Source organism: Elephantulus edwardii, unplaced genomic scaffold (assembly GCF_000299155.1).
Source record: "Elephantulus edwardii isolate Elephantulus edwardi_28Jun2011 unplaced genomic scaffold, EleEdw1.0 scaffold00183, whole genome shotgun sequence".
NCBI classification, from domain to species: domain Eukaryota; kingdom Metazoa; phylum Chordata; class Mammalia; order Macroscelidea; family Macroscelididae; genus Elephantulus; species Elephantulus edwardii.
In genome coordinates this window covers 5,612,794-5,631,673 of record NW_006399933.1, presented here as the reverse complement: position 1 = coordinate 5,631,673, position 18,880 = coordinate 5,612,794, and the positions used below count along the sequence as shown (strand labels likewise).

At 34.4% G+C, this 18,880-nt stretch overlaps 1 protein-coding gene across 2 annotated transcripts in view; it reads right to left on the bottom strand.

The window, feature by feature from the left end:
- Positions 1–18,880, bottom strand: part of HGF (hepatocyte growth factor (hepapoietin A; scatter factor)) — a 95,042-nt gene that overhangs the window by 4,971 nt on the left and 71,191 nt on the right. For both annotated transcript variants that reach the window (XM_006896145.1, XM_006896144.1), the window contains exons 10-17: positions 16,297–16,399; positions 13,661–13,794; positions 7,737–7,775; positions 6,528–6,624; positions 3,508–3,582; positions 2,485–2,631; positions 1,606–1,712; positions 1,316–1,461 (exon numbers count right to left, since the gene is read on the bottom strand). In XM_006896145.1, coding sequence (XP_006896207.1) covers positions 1,316–1,461; positions 1,606–1,712; positions 2,485–2,631; positions 3,508–3,582; positions 6,528–6,624; positions 7,737–7,775; positions 13,661–13,794; positions 16,297–16,399 — 848 coding nt within the window. The remainder of the gene's footprint in view (positions 1–1,315; positions 1,462–1,605; positions 1,713–2,484; positions 2,632–3,507; positions 3,583–6,527; positions 6,625–7,736; positions 7,776–13,660; positions 13,795–16,296; positions 16,400–18,880) is intronic.

Sequence of the window (18,880 nt, the reverse complement as noted above, 5' to 3'; positions counted from 1 at the left end):
CAGGTTTTGGAAGCTGTAAATAACAGAGGAGGAGACTATCCACCTTTTTTCACGGAACTGCTGATGGATTTGACTGTAATGTAACTCCCTCCTCACTAGGCCCTAGAGCTCCCTCAATAAAGAGAAGATATAACAAATATGGGATAAGGGGGGGGAAATAATGTTTAAGTTAGAAAGAATGTACTGATGATAACCTAAAGACACTTCCTGAAAAGCAGTTTAAAGGTGATTTTAATACTGACAATTGAAAGAAGTTCCTAGCTTCCTATATTGCCAACATTAAGTCCAACTCAAAACTTTTCTGAGGCTTTCTTCAGTTTGTACTAATATTAACTTGCTGGAAAGGCATCAAATGTAAAATTGGCTATAGCCACATAATCTCTGTTCAACTGGAACTTCTGGAGCAGGTCTCAAAATTGTTAAACATTTTTGTTTTGTTTTGTTTCTCATCAGAAAGAAGGACTCTGAGAAATCTTCTAATAAATGCATTTCAAGAAATAGTTTTGCTCTATCCCTAGGACATTTTCCTACATTTCCTTCCACAGTAAAATTCATTTCACTGTTATTGAACTCATTCGATTGCTTGTTATACATTGTATTCCACAATTCATGCAACACACTATGTTCCACAAAGTTTGCAGAACATGTCTCTCATTCTATTTACAAAATCTCAGTAATGGTTTAACAGCTTGTCTATGTATGATAGGGAAAGCAACACGTTCAAGCTAAAAGAACTGCTGCCTAACAAATGAAAATATGTAAGCTATTAAAGTAAAAAACTTTGACCTCGTCAGCTTTTCTAAAACAAATTCTTTAAATTTGCTTACAACAATCACAAACACAACACACCAGTCTAATCAAAAGCACATTTACATTTTAATACTAGACCCACATCTGCTAATAATTAATGGGGTTTATTTGGGGAAATTTTGGTAAGATCAGATAAATTAAGGGAAAAATCCATTAGAAAAATGCAAGCTATTTCATCAAACTGCATATTGTGTACTTGTCATTTGAATAGCTTTCTCTTAAAAGAGGCTGTATTACTTTACTCTTAAAAGTTATGTTTATGTTTGTGAGGCGCAAATGCAAATGTCATCAGAGTTTGCTGCCAATGGGGCTTTGATTATCTTCTGGATTATTTTCCTGTTCAGTTAAGAGAAATGTACAGGGATTTTAAAAAGGTTGCTTTCCCAGGTTCTCCACAAGAACAAATTAGTATGCAGTGAATTGATTTGACAAAACATACAGTAAAAAGGAAACATAAGAAATTACCCTATTAATACTATGCATTCTTAAACGGTTCCCTTTTTACCTCACATGGACCTGATCCAATCTTTTCAGCTCCAGCACATATTTCTGATTCGTTCAGCGTCACCTTCCCTCGATGATACTGGCTGCATTTCTCATTGCCCATAATATAGAGATGAGCTACTCTTAATAGTCCATCAGAGTTGATCACTAGAGTAAACAAAAGAATATACATATAGTTAAGGAACATAAGGTGATGGCGAAAGAAAATAAAAATGATATAACGGTTATTTCCATGAAGTAAATGGCATTGCTACCCGAATACTGACTTTCTTTTTTTTACAAAACACTTACATCCAGTATAGCCCCAACCATAGACACTGCAAGTGGTTTTCTCAGGAATTGTGCATCCATAGTTTGGTAAATCAATTGTACTAACAAAGTCATCCAGGACTGCAGGCCTACAAAGAGAAAATGCCATAAGGATACATACTCTTGAATAGATACACACATTGACACTTAAAAGTCTTGCTGGTATTTAATAGAATCTTGCTATTTATTTCAGCTTTAAAAAAATGAAAATGAGAGTATTGAATATATAATGTCGCTGCTCTTGTGACCTAGTGGAAAGAAGCTGTGCTGCAATTCCAAAGGCAGACAGTTTGAATCCACTATCGGCTCCATGGGAAAAAAGATGGACAATCTCCTCCCATGTGACACAGCCTCTGAAAACCCGCTGCAGGGTCAACTATGAGTCAGCTCTGACTTGATGGCATATAACACCATCACCACAATACATAATGTATTAATCAGGAATAGAGAGCAAAAATGTGCCACTTATCTGTTATTATTTAAGGATAATAAAAGACAAAATTTAAATGGTTCTGATATGTACTAATCATTTAAAAGATACTGATATGGGGGAGCTCTGGTGGCCTAGTGGCAAGAAGCTGCAACTACAATCCCAGAGGTGCATGGTTCGAATCCACCAGATGCTCTGCCGGGGAAGGAGGGGCTATCTCCTCCTGTACCAGTCAGATCTGATTTGATGGTACACGCACACAAAATTTAAAAAAAAAAAAAAGATACTGATATGTATTTAAAGCAATATCATCATTTTGCTTATTAAAGCTCACTCTCTCTCTCTCCTTCCCTCCCTTCCCTTCACTTTCTCCCCATATTTCAAAAGTTCCAGTCAATGTTAAAAATAAAAAGTCATCCAAAGGAACTAACCTCGCGAGCTTCAGTAAAACCAAATCTGACCCTTCAGGTCCATATACCAGCTGGGAAACATTGAGGACCTGCTTGCGTTTTTCATCTCCTCTTCCATGAACATCATGGATTCCAAGCCAAGCTTCATAATCTTTCAAGTCTTTGTTTCTAAATTTAAAAGAGAGAAAAAAGTGAAAGATTATTTTAGATTTTGAAATATAATTAATATATGTTATTTTAGCTTATCAGCATAGAAAAATAGCCTGTCTAAAATTCCAAGTATATAATAAATTTTTTTTTTAAAAACCCCTTTTAAAAATTTCATTTTAGGAGATTCTGACTGCCACAAACAAATATGAATAGAAGAGCTATTCCATTTGCAAAATTCCAAGTGGTTATTTTATTTACAATTATATTTTCTACAGAGCAAATAATTTGCAAAATATTCCCAGGTAAAGTACATTATATGAATTCTATTTTGCTAAAAAAATTTGGTTTTAATCTTAATTTTCTTTTTTGTTTATTAATTGTGATTTAATTTCATGCATTACATGATGTAAAGAGAAACAGGAAATAAACATAAAAATGATTCTTTCTTATCTTTTCATTAGGTAAATTTTTAATTAAAATTAATCACAAGATCATCAAGACTGTTTTTTTACACAAAAAAATGGGAAAAAGGATACGTGAAAATGGAAAAACTTTCAATAATTCAGAAATGCCTTTTTATCTAAGAAACACAGTGCAACAAAAAGGAAATTGAAGTAAATTACTTGCATAATTTTAACATTCTCTTCCAAGTTAGATTAAACTTCTTCAAAATATGTTAACTGTGAAAGAGATGAGTGGAAGTCAGACTTGTCATTGGGTTTTCAAAGAGGTCAAAGCAAGTTTTGTAAGTTAAATCTGAAGAATAAATCAGTTTTTTCACTTGATGCTGATACTCTCTAAAAAGTCCAATACATATTTTAGGGTCCAAAGAAAGTGGAAAACATACATACTTTACAATGTTAAAAACAAATATTTCTTTCAGAATCACATTACCGAGAAGGGAAACATTGTCTTGCAGTAAGAACCCAACTTTCTTTTATCAATGATCCTCCACAGATATGTTTATTTCTACGAGAAAGAGGAAAGAGAAACAAGTAACATCTGTGCAGAAAGACTGTCTGCCAATTAATGCAAATTCTATGATTCTGTTTGCTAAAATAAACTCACTATTGGGGAAAATGCAGACAGTTGACCCAACAGGATAAGTAGGTATGCTTTTCATATAAAAAGAGATATTCCTTATTGACAATCTTATCAGTTTTTAAAATAATATGCCCACATTTTGATGAAATCTATTTTTTTACAACTTAAAGAACTTCATCACTACACACCAGCATCAACTCCTTACATAAATATTCTGAGCTGAGTAACTAACTCTATCCTTTTGAGAGATATGTGCATTAAATTATAAGATACTTAGACTAAAACACCCAACATGGACCCATTTGAATTTAAGAAGTTTTGAAAAATATAAATTTATATTCTTATTTAAACTCTGAAAAATCCCTGGCAATAGAAATATATATATTTGTATGTTATTCTTCCAATTATATTTTTATATGCTAATTTAGGGATAATAAATTTTAATTAGCTTATTCTGTTTCAACTCAACCCAGCTTATAGCCATTGAGTCAAAACTGACTCATAGCTGACCTTCAATGATGTTGCTGAGGCTTTAAATCATAATAACACTACCATAGAGTCTGGTAGACTTGAACCTCTGGAGAGGTTAAGCCTTTGGCTAAGCAGCTCAATGCTTTATGGGCTATACCACCAGATTATGATCAGATTAAGATAATATTTCACTCATAAAATAAAAATAATTTTGCATAGCAAATCATGCAAGATATTATAAAATATTTGAAAAGAATAATCCTACTACATGTATTCACTGATATTCATTATCACTGTATTTTTTCTTGTTTTGGCAGAGACATGGAAAAAGTAAAACTTTTCACAATTTACATTTCCAAAGAGTGCAGATGTTCCGTGCTTTAGAGAGTAATACAAGAAGATTCTCTCCCAGACCAGTACTACAGTTATTTATGGTCTTTACCACACAGGAGAAAAGTGTAATTTCAAGTTTTAATTTCTGTCCCTCTCAGCATGTGCTTGGAAGAAAAACTAAAACAGCTGTTTTTACTAAAAAGTTGGAATACAAAAAAACAAAACACCAAAAACAAATAAAACCTCAAAATCACGCAAAAACTTTTTCAGAAGTTTATAATACTCTAACCTGATAAAAAGAGTTTCACCTGATTCTTCCTATATTTTAAATAGGGGCTAAAAAAGGTGAATTCTTGTTCATTCTCTATTTAGTAAAACAAGTCTAAAATAAATGATTACCCCACTGCCCCTGGGGTCATGACATTAGCAAAGAATCATTAATTAATTAAAATCTGTGACTTTTTTGAGCATTTTTTTCAATAAAAATAATTAAGCATGCCATATCTTTTATTATAGTTTCTCAAGTTTTACTAATTGTCCATGCTACATAATAAGTGTTACTATTTTAACTAGTTTCTATTCTAACTCAGTACTATACAACTAAGACAGCTACTATACTAGAATTATCTGACAAATTTATAAGGTATGACAAATTACTCCTTGGAGATACACCACAAGAGAGTCCTCAAGCCATTTCTTAGAATATTATGGTGATCTCAAATGGGCTGCTGAATAGGTATATCGAAGTGTACTGTAGAGTTGGGACTGACCCCTAGCTGATCCTCTGGTGGGTTTTTAGAGGCATTTAATCACATGGGAGGGGAATGACTGTCCTCTCATGGAGCAACTAGCAACTGGTGGCCTTCAGCCACGTGCCTTTGGGATTGCAGAACAGCTTCTTGCAACTAGACTACAGAGCTCAAAAACTACTAGTCATGAAATAACCTCACTTTCAGATTGTGTCTATACAACTTTAATGTCAGTGTGTAAAATACATAATTCTCCTCTTTATTTTATAACTAGGTAAAGGAACAAGAGTTTCCACAGAGAAGAGACATTCAAGTTAGGATCTGAGAAATGAGAGGGAATTTCCAGACATGAAATATGAAGGGGAAAGAAGAAATAAAGAGAGAAAAAATGGCATACACATAAAGTCCAATAAAAATATAGTATCAAGGCACAGGGTAAGGGGTAAGGTGGGAAGAAACATGGAGTACTAAACCAATTAGAAAATGAGGTTGTTTGATAAGTACATTTTGGTTTGTAGAATTTTAGAGAGAGAGTTTAATGTTCTGAATGTCATCCAGTATAATTTATATTGGTTATAGAAAGTTATAAGGTCAGATTTTGTTACCTCCTCTCTTCAAAATAGAGAGACGTCTGGTGGCATACCCCATGTAGAGAGTTACACTGTTAACCCAAAGATATGGTTCCATGGGAGAAAGACAGGCAATCTCCTCTCTTATGACTTACCGTCTTTAGAAACCAGTGAAAGGTCAGCTATGAGTCAGTTCCCACTTAACAAAAGAAGCTTAACTTCAATTTGTAGTTTTTATATTCACTATGCTTAATACAATACAATTTGCATGACACTTTCATACAGAATATATAACTGGTTAAGAACACTGAGAAGTAGACATTTCAATGATTTTTTTTCTCTCAACATTGACAAGTGTCAAGAATATTCAAATACATAGCTTACTATTCTCTTTCTTAATAACAAAATACTCTAGAATTTAGAATTATAGTTGTTATTTTCATTAAAGTTACTAACAAAATATAAAAAATCAAATAGAAATATAGCATTTCTGTTCTTTATAGGTAGGTTGGAAAGCAAGGTCATAATATTAAAAAATGTCTTAATAAGAAGAACTAAAGTGTCCACAGATATAGGATCTTTCTGAATATTTAAAAAGTCATGACCTCTGGAAAAACAAACTGCAAAATCCAGGGTAAAATGAAATGTCATTAGTTCATTCTTGGACTCATTGTGGTGATACTTCTGGGAATGTAACATTTAAAAGAGTCTGCATAAATATGAACAGTTCGTACTGATCAATAATTACCTGTATTTCAAACTAACCATCCATCCTACATTTGTTTGTGTTGGGATCCCATTTACAACTCGCAATTGTTTCGTTTTGGCACATGATATTACTGGATCTGAAAACAAGACCAAACGTAGCATTTTTAAACAATCGATGCCTCTTGACTTTCTTAAATACAATGACAAGTAGGAGATAGACTACTGTAACTGTGTCAGCAAACATTTTTAAAAATAAATATTGTGATCATAATGTAAACTCAGGCTATAATTACTTGTACCCATCTAATATCTAGATAAGTAGCCAACTTAAGGCAGAGAGGGTTCTTTTGACAGATATGTGGTGCAATTTTAGTTTTATTTCCATGATCAAACTCAACATAAAATAAAACTGTATTGTAGTGATTAGCTCTAAATATCACAGAAAATCAATAGCCTAAGAGAGGCGTAAAAGCTATCTCTAATTATTACTTCTTAATTGGCATAGAAAGAACATGAAATTATTTTTAACACAATCCCAATGTGATCTTTATTGATACTGTGTTAAAATAGCATTATTATGCCCAAATGACTATTTTCAAGTGATATAATATAGAATCCTTTGGAGTAAACTTGGCCCTGAGAAGCCTCTGTGTTTCCTGTCCTTCCTTGCCTTGTGCTTTCTTCCCTTGTGTATGGTCTAGAAGAGATTTCTATTTGTTTCCTTAGCCTGAAGCACAACAGGTGGTTTATAAGATCAAAACACTCGATTAACTTCCTTCAACCCACAAAATATGTGAAAACAAAAACCAAGCAGCTTTCAACAGATCTTCTTAGACAAAGGATTAACTGAACCTCATAGATTGTGTCATATTTTGCCTGATAGACTTGAGGGCATGCAAAGAGCTTTGAAGGCTAAACAGAGGAGAGAGATGTGCTATTTTTCAACAATTCCCATCTCATTCTTTCTAACTTCAGTGTCCTTGTGAAGGCTCACAGTTTATATGATGTCCCCAAATTAAAAGCAAGCATAAATGCTTTCAAGTAACATACAATATCTAGCTGATTATCTGAGAACTGATTTTTCTATTCAGTGTGCAGTTGTCTTCAGTAAAGATAAAAGTATAATTCAAAATAGTAGCAATGAAGAATTCTAACATAATTTTAAGACTGAAGTTAATAATATTTTTTGACAAAAACAGTATTTCTGACAGAGACTCAGAGATAATGTCTATTTTGAAAGTTTACTTACGATCCAAGTTGACAATTGTAGGTGTAGTATCACCTTTACCTGTAGAAAAAAAAATATATATACATACATATATATATGTAGGTCAGTCAGAACAAGTGCATATGGTTCTTCTTTAGCCTTGCTTAAGTGCAAGAATAAGGCTAGCAGCTGATTATTTTAAAGCAACAGAAGCTGGTCTGAAATCCCAAAGGCATGTGGTTCGAATCCACCAGCTGCTCCATGGGTGAAGGAAGGGCAGTGACTAACTGCCTCTGAAAACCCCCTAGATGGTCAGCCATGGGAAGATTCAGACTCAATGGTACTCAACAATAATACGTGCAGCAGGTTAAGATGACAGTGGTGAAGAATTTGATATGAGGAAGAGTTGCTTCACTTGTGTCATAGAGAGGACTAATTTACATAAACATAAAATTAATTCTGAGCCAGAACAGCACTACCCAATTCTAATATGACAGTGGCAGGCTCAAGGACACAGTCAGCGTCACCCTTCTGAAATTGAATGGCCCTCTCTGGTCTTGCCAATCATCCAGTTTCACACAGCATATTCCTGAAAAGACTCACCACACCTCTTCGAAGTTTCCAATTCCATGGTTTAAGTCAATCATTTTCCCCATCCTGGTTGCTGTTATGAACCACCCAAATTGCAAAAATTCAGGTCTATTACTGTATTGTCGTTGGCCAAGACAAGCTTGAATCAGTTCAAAGCTATGTTTGAGGTGAAAGTAGAGGGTTCTTTTGTAAATTATGGGTTTTATATCCTTAGTATGAGAGGAGCGATGGTGGTTTACTGGCAAGAAGCTGCACTGCAATCCTGAAGGCGTTTGGCTTGAGTCCACCAGCTGCTCTGCAGGAGAAGAATGGGGACTTTCCCCTGTGATTAACTAACTGCCTCTGAAAATCCGCCAGAGGGTCAGATGTGGGCTGGTTCTGACTCAGTGGCACATAACATCAACAGCATCCTTAGTACTGCCTCTCTGTGTGTGTGTGTGTGTGTGTGTGTGTGTGTGCGTGTGCGTGTGTGTGTGTGTTTTCTCTTAGATAAAACCAAGCTCTCTACAGATACTGAAGCATGCAAGAAATCAGATAATTTACCAAACTTCTTGACATTTCTCCCTAGATTAATAATAATACAGGTAGTTTCTACCTTACACTGAGATTTCTTTCTGATGGTTCCAACTTAGGTTTGTTCTAATACAAGTCTAATACCTTTTTTATTATTATTAATTTTTACATTTTTATAAATTATAGCATTGAAAACCTGAGAATGGTAATATCAGTAAATACATGTTGTAACATTATAGGTAGTACATCCTTGGCCCTAGGTGCGATTTCTTTTATTTTTGACTGCATAATAAGTCAAGAACTATTCATAGTGGTTTTTTTAATAATATTTTATCAATTATATTTGTCAATGTGCTAAGCGTGTGACTTCTGATACTGACAGACCTGATGAGTGGTCTGTTTTCTATCTGTGGAAGTTGATGTGTGGTTGATGTCCTTTTGCCACCTTTAATTACAGGCCTAGAATCAAAGTGCTGTATATTCTACAAATAATGAAATAATGGATGAATAAATCAAACAATGAAATGGAAGTTGTTTTGTGTTTATTTTGCCATAGGTGTTATCCAAGTGCAGTGATAGAATAGATATACTTATTGTGTATTTTTTTTTAAAGTAGAAAAATGAGTCACAAGTAGATTAGGTAACTTTCTCAATGCATTTATACAGTAACAGAGAGCAACTTGTTTCCCAGAAAAATCCAAGTTTAAGCTCTTAACCCCTACTACAGTCTCAATAATTAATATATAATATTCTTAACATCTACTATGTGTAAGTGTATATATAAAGACATATATGCATCCAATATCTTTTTCTTTTGCACAAAAAGCAAAGATTGTTAAATATTATTTAGTAAGCATTTCAGGGAAAGGAATCAAAATCGTTACATAACTTATAATACAAATGTACAGTGTAGAAATGATTTATATTGTCTCTGAAGTTAAATAAATAATAAGAACTCAAATCCTCTAAGTATAAATTTTATGATCCTTTCACCAGGGGGGGAAGAGTAAATAAATCCTGATTATAAATATTAAGAAAGTGACAGTGCAAAAATATTTATTGAAATTAATGTTTGGAATAGTTACAAATAAAAATGAGCTATCTGCAGTAGCATTTAATCAGATAATATCAGCATCCTGAAGCTTTTCTACAACAAACTACTAAGTTTCAGTTTTAAAATGTTAGGTGAAAATATTTTTAAGATTAAAACGATTGGATTTTTCTCTCCTTGGATGGTTTATAAATAAAAACAAATTTCTCTAAGGTTCTAAGGAAGCACTTTACTCTTTAATTATACATGTGAGTTCCGTTTAGTCCATTATAATTTTTAGAATATCTAAAATTCTCTAAGAAAGTGTATCTCTTACACAAATCACATCACTGACTTTTTTTTCCCTTCGTGGTAGATCATGACCTATCCTTTGAGAGTTCACTATATTTGATGGTAATGATTTCACACAAAAGTACAATTAGGCAAAACTGGTATGGGGGGGGGGGGGGGGGAATAAACCTTTAATCTTCTAAAAGCAGCTCTGGTGGCCTAGCGGCAAGGAGCTGCATTGCAGTCTGAAGGCATCCGGTTCAAGGCCTCCAGCTGCTCAGAAGAGGATAAGCAATATCTCTTGGGATTAACTGCCTCTGAACACCTGCCTGACTGCCAGCTATGGGTCATTTTCGACACAACGGTACACAACAACAACAACAACAATATTATAATTTTTCCCCCTTTTTATGGCCATTCTCTGAAGAGGTGAGATTATTAGTTTGTCTTAGTATCAAAACCTGAAAAAAATATTTTCTAGGAAAGCATTTTAAGGGCCTCTAATGCCTTACTACGGGAGAACTTGTAGAATATTTGGAAAACAAAATGTTAAAGTGCCTCACCACAGCTAATGGAATACAATATATACTTATGCTTAATCATATAAAATATTTTATTATGATAAATTTTTCCAATCTGTTGTTGTTATGTGCCATCGAGTCGTTTGCGACTCAGTGACCCTATGTACAACAGCCCTAAACACTGCTCTATCCTATGCCAATCTCATTGCCTCTGACACACCCATCCCGATTACCCCAGTCACTGAATCAATCCACCTCATAGAGGGTCTTCCCCTCCTGTGCTGTCCCTCTACTCTGCCCAGCATGATGTCCTTCTCTAAGGACCTGTCTCTCCTTACAACATGTCCAAAGTATGTCAGACGAAGCCCCAGAATCCTTGCCTCCAAGGAGTAGCCTGGTTTAACCCTCTCTAGGATGAATCTGTGTTTTTTTTCTTGGCAATCCATGGTACATTCAATACTCTTCTCCAGCACCACAGCCCAAAGGCGTCAATTCTCCTTCTATCCTCCCTAGTCATTGTCCCACTCTCTGATGCATAACAAGTGATTGCAAAGACCATGGCCTGTATCAGGCGCAACTTACTATATGATTTTAAAAGCCCAAATCTTAATTATACTTCAGCATCATATTTAAGAAGTCTTCATTTGATGATAAAATTCTAATGAGTTATGGCTACTTTTCTAATTAATGTGAAGAATTACCTTTTTATTTGAAAAATTGAAAAATAAATATTTTTGTTTATATTTCATTATTGGAAAGCAAGTACTATTTCTCCAGTTGAATTTGTCTTCTTACAATGGGTATTTGCGCTCCTGTTTTCAAGGTGCCTGACATTGGCTTTTCTCACAAGAAAATTATTCTTAGACAAGGTTCTTAGAGAATTTGCAAAACTATGTCCTTTAAAAAGAGGAAGGTCATGATCATAATGATAGAGTTATTTACAGTGGTTTCTTAATGCCAATATAACTTTATAAAAATGTTTTTTGCCCTCTAAATTAGTTAGGATACATTTATATCTCATTCAATATTAATATACATCAGTGATTTCCAAGGAGGATGGTTCTCTTCAAGTATCACCAGGAAATGTCTGAAGATATTTGCTTAATTTTTGGGGAGGAATAGAAGAGCTGCCTGCATTTAGGGAGTAAAGACCAGGAATTCTATGAAAACTCCTATAGTGCACAGCACTTACCGATCTAGTAAAAATTTTTCCAGCTCAAAATATCATGGTGCTAAATTTGAGAAACTGATATATGCCAATATGATTATTAGATGCATTTTTTCTAAACTGATTTCTAGGCAGAATTTTTCAATTTACCCTCAACATTTCTGAGCATTAGGAGAGTCTGATTATGCAAGTTTTTGATATTAGGAATTAACAATCATTTTATTATTTTCTATATTATTTATGAAAAAATATTTCTCATTTATATTCTAAATCTTGTTTTTGTCTTCTAACAATTATCAGGGAAACTCTGGAGGCATACTAGGTAGGGAGTTGCATTGTCAACACTAAATCAGGAGGTTTGAATCTACCAATTATTCTGTGGGGGAAAGCAGGACAGTCTCTTCCTGTGTGATTTACAATCTCTGAAAACCTGCTGCACAGTCAACTAAGCATTGATTTTTACTTAATGGCAATGAGGTTTTTGAGAACAAGCATTAATATACTTTTATTTTATGATTTATCCTTGTTTAGACATTTCCTTGTTGTCTCTTGACTGATGTCACCTGACATCTTTGTTAACATATGAGAGATTAATTATAAGCACCTTGATGTTATCTATGATTGAGTTGACTCTTGACAACACCATACACAATGAACTAAATGCTATTTAAGCCTAGTATAAATGTGGCTTTAATCCTAATGATCTACAGATTTTTCTGTAGGTTTTTTTCAGAAATAAGTATCAGGTCAATGTTACGTATATTTTACTATATGCTCTGCTACCATTTTAACAAAGTCATTGTGGATTCAGAAAAGTCGGTAAAACACTCCAGTCATCTTAGTTTTAGGATACAAACTAAAGAGACACAAGCACCACCACCTAAAATCACATGTCTATTCACTGGTCTGTTAGGAGATCTGGGACTTCTCCAAGAATTCTGTTGTATCATATTTGGAAGGTACCAGCAGCCAGTAAAGTAAAAGATGAATTGCATTGTGCAAATCTACTGTAAGAGACCTCTTCAAGGTACTGAGGAGAAACAATGTCAGTCTGAAGACTAAGGTATACCTGATCCAGGCCATGATCTTTGCCATTACTTGCTTTGCATCAGAGAACAGGACAATGACTAGGGATGACAGAAGGAGAGTAGATGCCTTTGAGCTGTGGTGCTGGAGAAGAGTACTGAGAACAAACAAGTTTGTCCTGGAGAGGGGGAAGCCAGGCTGCTCCTTGGAGGCAAGGATTCTGAAGCTCCATCTGACATACTTTGGACATGTTGCAATGCAGGGTCAGTTCTTGAAGAGGGATGTCATGCTTGGGAGGGTGGAGGGACAGCGCAGGAGAGGAAGACCTCCGATAAGATGGACTGATTCCATACTGGGGTAATGGGGATAGGTATGTCAGAGACAATAAGTTTGGCAAGAGATAGAGCAGGGTTTAGAGCTATTGTACATAGGGTCGCTATAAGTAGCAAGTGACTAGATGGCGCATAACAACAATATATAGTAGAGCGTGCTCGCTCGCTCTCTGTCTCTGTCTCTGTCTCTCTCTCTCTGTGTGTGTGTGTGTGTGTGTGTGTGTGTGTGTAGAACCTTTCAATTCCTCTCTTGTAAAGATCATAAACTAATCACTGATGCTTAATTCCAAATGGTATCTCCTGAGAGAGAAAAAAAAATTCTTCCTTGTCTAGAGAAGAAATGAAGACACACTTTAGTACCTGTAGACATCCTCATTTTGGGAATCAACTCCAGGCCTCCTATATTATATCCACCTCTGATAAACGTATCATTTTAGTAGAGATGCAGTAAATTTAAAATAGTGCACCTGAAAAAGATTAATAAATATACTTACAACGAGAAATAGGGCAATAATCCCAAGGAATGAGAGGATTCCCTGTGTAACACCAGGGACCATGGGCATCATCATCAGGATTCCGGCAGTAATTCTTAGTCAGCTTACTAGCATCTGGTTCCCAGAAAATATGCCTGCACAAACAACAAGCTTCAAACATCACAGGAAGCTTATTTCATCCAAGAGAAACAAAATATTACCAAGAAGATAAGCTTCTACTTAATATGATTTTTCATTACTGGTATTTTGTTTGGGATTTTTTTCCTTCCTCTTACATTTGTTTGTTATTGAACACAATATTTTAGACTGTCAATGGCATCATGTCCTAAATTAAGATGAGATCTCTTGGTCTAAAAGACAGTGTGAAAACAAAATCCCAAACAATTAGAAAAAGGTGTATTTGTATAGCCTCTGTTTTGTTCCTTCTCTTTTCAGTTCACTCTTATTTTTTTATCTCAATTTTTGGAGAAGATAAGAGTTGGAAACTAAGATGTAAGGATTCTACACAAATTAAAAGGTGCTCTGGTGGTTTAGTGGTACAAAGTTGCACTAACAACCCACAGGTGCACTGTTTGATCCCCAGCTGTTTCGAGGGAGAAAGCTGGGTAAACAACCGATGCAATTTAAAGCCTCTGAAAACCCACAAGTTATGAGTTGGTTCCAACTTGATTGTACACAACAGTGGCAACAAGATGAAAACAACTCAAATTAGAGTTTCACAAGCAAAACTAGCAGTATGGATGCTTGTAATCTAAGCCAAACCCAGAGTTGCTCAGTAGATTCTGACTCACAGTAACCCTGCAAAATGTAGTAGAATTTCCCAGAATCGCCAAGGCTGTAAATCTTTACAGAAAACTATTTCACCCTCCTCTCAAAGAGCAACTCGTGATTTTTAACCACTGATTTTTTGGCTAGCAGTAAAATTTTTTAAACAGTGAGCTCTGGACGATGAACCACTGTGGCTTCTTAATTTCTGTTTAAAATCTTTCTGATACTACTTAGGATAAGATTCAAAACACCTAGTACAGCCTACAGGCTTCTAACTGATCTTTCCATTAGACAACTCTTTCTCCCCGGATATTGATTATTTAACACCATTGTACCTTATGAAAATGATTTCAGCATTTCAAACACCCCAAATTTTGTGACTTAGCATAAGCTATTCCATTTGTCTGATAGTATTCTTCCTATAGTCCCCTTGACCAACTCCTACCTATTGTGTATATCCAGTTCATGTTCCTTCCTAGAAGCTTATTATTTTGGATTGACCATATACATCTGCGTAGACATTTCTTACAGTTTTAAAGGATAAAATAAGTTGTCTCCATGGTCTGCATAATTTGGGATTGTCACTTCTGATCAGTTGACATCGTACTAAGTTTCAACTATAATGGAAGATTCCTTCAGATAATGAGAAATAATGACTAGAAAAGTCATGGCATGGGCTGTGGTGTTAGCTTAAAAGTTGGCTTTTCTAGCCATTATGTTAGCTTCCTCTGGTCTCCAGCTACCTTAACTGCAGACACATGGTCTTGCAAGTCATCAACAGCTGTGTGATTTGGGGGGGGAGAGAGAGAGAAAGAGAGAGAATTAGTATGAGTGTGAAAGTGAGAGTAAGTGAGTGATAGTGTGAGTGAGTGTGCTCCCCAAACTGAGAAGCAAGACTTGAGGCAGACTAGAGAAAGATAAGACTGGTAAAAATGAGACCCAGGTGATGGTGGTGGACAGACTGTGACTTTGCTGTGGAGAGACTCTGGTAAATCTGTACCTGGGCTTCATGCATGTTGTTGGCCACAGTTAAAGGTTCTTGCATGATGATTGAAAGAGAAGCTGACTTACAACTGCTCTAAGGCAAACCTTGCTGAATGATTTGGATTTGATTTCTGAACTGTAGCTAGGACTTTTACTAATTAAGGAACTGAGTTTTGCTGCTGTGATAAAATATTCTTTGCCTTTCCCACTCCCCAGTTTATTTCCCTAGTAAACTTCACTGTTGGTACCACAACTGTGAGTAAAGTCAGTGAGTCAATGACAATATTAAATCCATAGGATTGGTAGAAACAAGTCAGGAGCATGAGGTACACATGTCTGACCTAGCAGCTGTTTGCTGCTATGGATATTATTGATGGGGAAAATTCCCCTTTATGAAGTCAGCAGAAGTCAGATATCACCACTCTCATATTCCGTCTGTTCCTATCACAAGTAGTTATTACCTCAAGTGGCTAATTGAGTTCTTATATTGTGAATAGTTCAGATGAGATGCATTGTCAGTATAAATATACAAGATCATTAATATCTAGTATGAAAACCAACATGTATATACTCACTAATTTTGTATTTATTACATACTGAAATGATAAAACTTTAGATAGATTGTATTATTAATTAATTCATCCATTTATCTTTACTTCTTTTAGTCTTGTTACTAAAAAATTTTAAACTACATGACTTATATTTGTGAATTGCACTATATTTATATACTTATATAAAAGAGCACTGTATTTTCGTGTGCATATACATACACACAAACACACACACACACACACACACACACACACACACACACACACACACACATATATATCCCTGCTAATATTACTATATGCTACAAAATGCTAAACAAGAAATTTTTATACCGGTGTAAGTCTTCCATGTTCTTGTCCCACATGGAACATGTTAGTCCAGATCTTGTCTTAGATAAATTGCCCATATAATTCTTGCCATTTCCACGATAACAATCTAAACACAAAATATATGGAAAAAGCTTAATGACTATTAGGTAGATTTTTAAAGAGAACATTCTTACAGCAGTGTGAATTCAGAACAATCAACATAAAAACAAAACAGTATGAAATGTACACAAGCCAGAGTTTTATATTTCAGATTAAATGTTTTCCATCAAATTTCTTCATTAAAATGGGTTTATACAATTAGAAAATGCATACAATTTTAAAAATCAAAGAAAAAAATTAAATAAAATCACCCTTTAAAACACTAAGGACATCAGAATTTTTAGAACAGCATACATAATATATGTATCTCTTTCTGAAAATTTGGCATGTACAGAAAAAAATCATGAAAAAATTAAAGAAGCACACTTATTGCCTTCATATTATTTTGTTTTTATTTTAAACATTTCATGTCGTGGACATTTGAGTCATTCAAACCAACTGTTTCACAAATGCTCATTATTTTTAATTTTATAATTTTCTCATTAATGAAATCAAGTTGAAGATAATTTTGCAAGAATATGATGTTTTTTCTTTTCAGAATATTTTTATCAGGCTATTAAATAGTATCACTTTGCCCCATCATGATGATGATGCATTTGATTAAGTCATAGAAAAGGAAATTGTCATTTTATATTTAATAATAACAAATATTTGACACTACATAAATATCCTATCTCCCAACAGACCTTTACAAATTTTCTATTTAAGCATACTTAAATGAATTTTGCATGAATCAGCTTTTACAATGCTAGCTGGAAGGTCAGCTCTGAATTGGTTCTGACTAGACAGCACGTAACAACAACTTAAGATACGGTATATCAATGTATTTCACTTTTCTATTATTTTGAATGAATATAAATATATTCTAATTGATATACTTAAGTATAATACTAATATATTTAATATGCTTAAGGTGCAATTTCTTCTTGTATTTCAAGTCATTTTCTGTTCACATTTTTTGTCCATTTTTATCACTCTTTAATTACAGAGGTTGTTTATATGTGTAAAGGATATTGCTTTATCTGTTATACACATTTCATTGTTTTTCAGAACCCTCTTCTCTTGACTTTAATTATCGTCAACATTTTGTGGTTATTGTTTGCTTCCTCCCCTCAGAATTTTATGCTGATATTTGGACATACTTTTTCTTTTCTACTTAGCAGCTATATATTTTTGAGCCTTAATTAGAAAGTGTTTCCCTACACCTAAGTTAAAAAAATTCTTCTATGTTTACTTCTGACTTCTGTGTGGTGTCCTTCTTCAGATTTTTATTTTTTTTTATCCATTTGAGTTTTTTGCGAGGATAGTATAATGTATGTATTCCTTTTTATCTATTTTCTAGATGGGTTTTTCTTATTTAAAGTTCATATTTCACTTGGTAAATAAATTGACATCTTTGTAATATAGCATTGATATATACTTGAGTCTATTTCTGAATTTCCAATTACCCATGGATTCATGTGCTAAAGCTAGAATATTTTCATTTTAAGATATACAAATATATAATGGAGTTAGTTTCACATAACAAGTATTCTTATTCAAGGTTTTCTGTGCTTTAATGATACATTTTCCCCCTTCCAGATCTTTAGAAGGATACTGTGTAAGATCAGCAAAAGCTTTTTGAGCATTTTCTTGTTCTTGGTTGCCATTGACTTGTGGTAACCCTTTGAACTATGACTTATGGTAACTCTATGAAAACAAATGTGAACCTTGCCTTGTCCTTATCCTGTGCCATCTCATGATGTCTGCTATGCTCAAGTTGACTGCTGCAGTCACTGTGTCAATCCATCTTATTGAAGGTCTTTCTCCCTTTCACTAACCCATTACCTTTCTCAGCATGATGTCTTTTTCCAAGCACTGTTGCTTCCCAACAACATGCCCAAAGTACATAAGATGAAGTTTCACCGTCCTTGTTACAAAGGATTACCCTGTTGCATTTCTTCCAAGATAGATTTGTCATTTGAACAGTCCTTTATATTTTTTTTTCCTTTTGCAGTCCTTGGGATCTTTTTACTAATATCTCATTAAATTCCTAATTTAGCTTAGACAGAATCGATATATTTATAATGTTTGCGATAATAAGAATATTTTCAACTTATTTTTACTTGGTGCTTTCTTTTAAAGAAAGGTTCTATTTTTATTTGGATTGTTTTAGTTAATTTGAATTTTTCTAAGTTTTTAACTACTTTAAGTTTTAAATTTTTGTTATATGAGGTTGTATAAAGGAGTCTCTTATGTGTCATAAATTTCATTCTGTGTTTCCTTGAGTCAGCTAATGTTGCTGTTGTTATGTGCCGTCAAGTTACTTGCGACTCATAGCGACCCAATGTACAACAGCCCTAAACTCTGTTCTGTCCTGTGCCAATTGCACTGTCTCTGACACTCCCATCCTGATTATCCCAGTCACTGAATCAATCCACCTCATACAGGGCCTTCCCCTCCTGCGCTGTCCCTCCACGCTCCCAAGCATGATGTCCTTCTCCAAGGA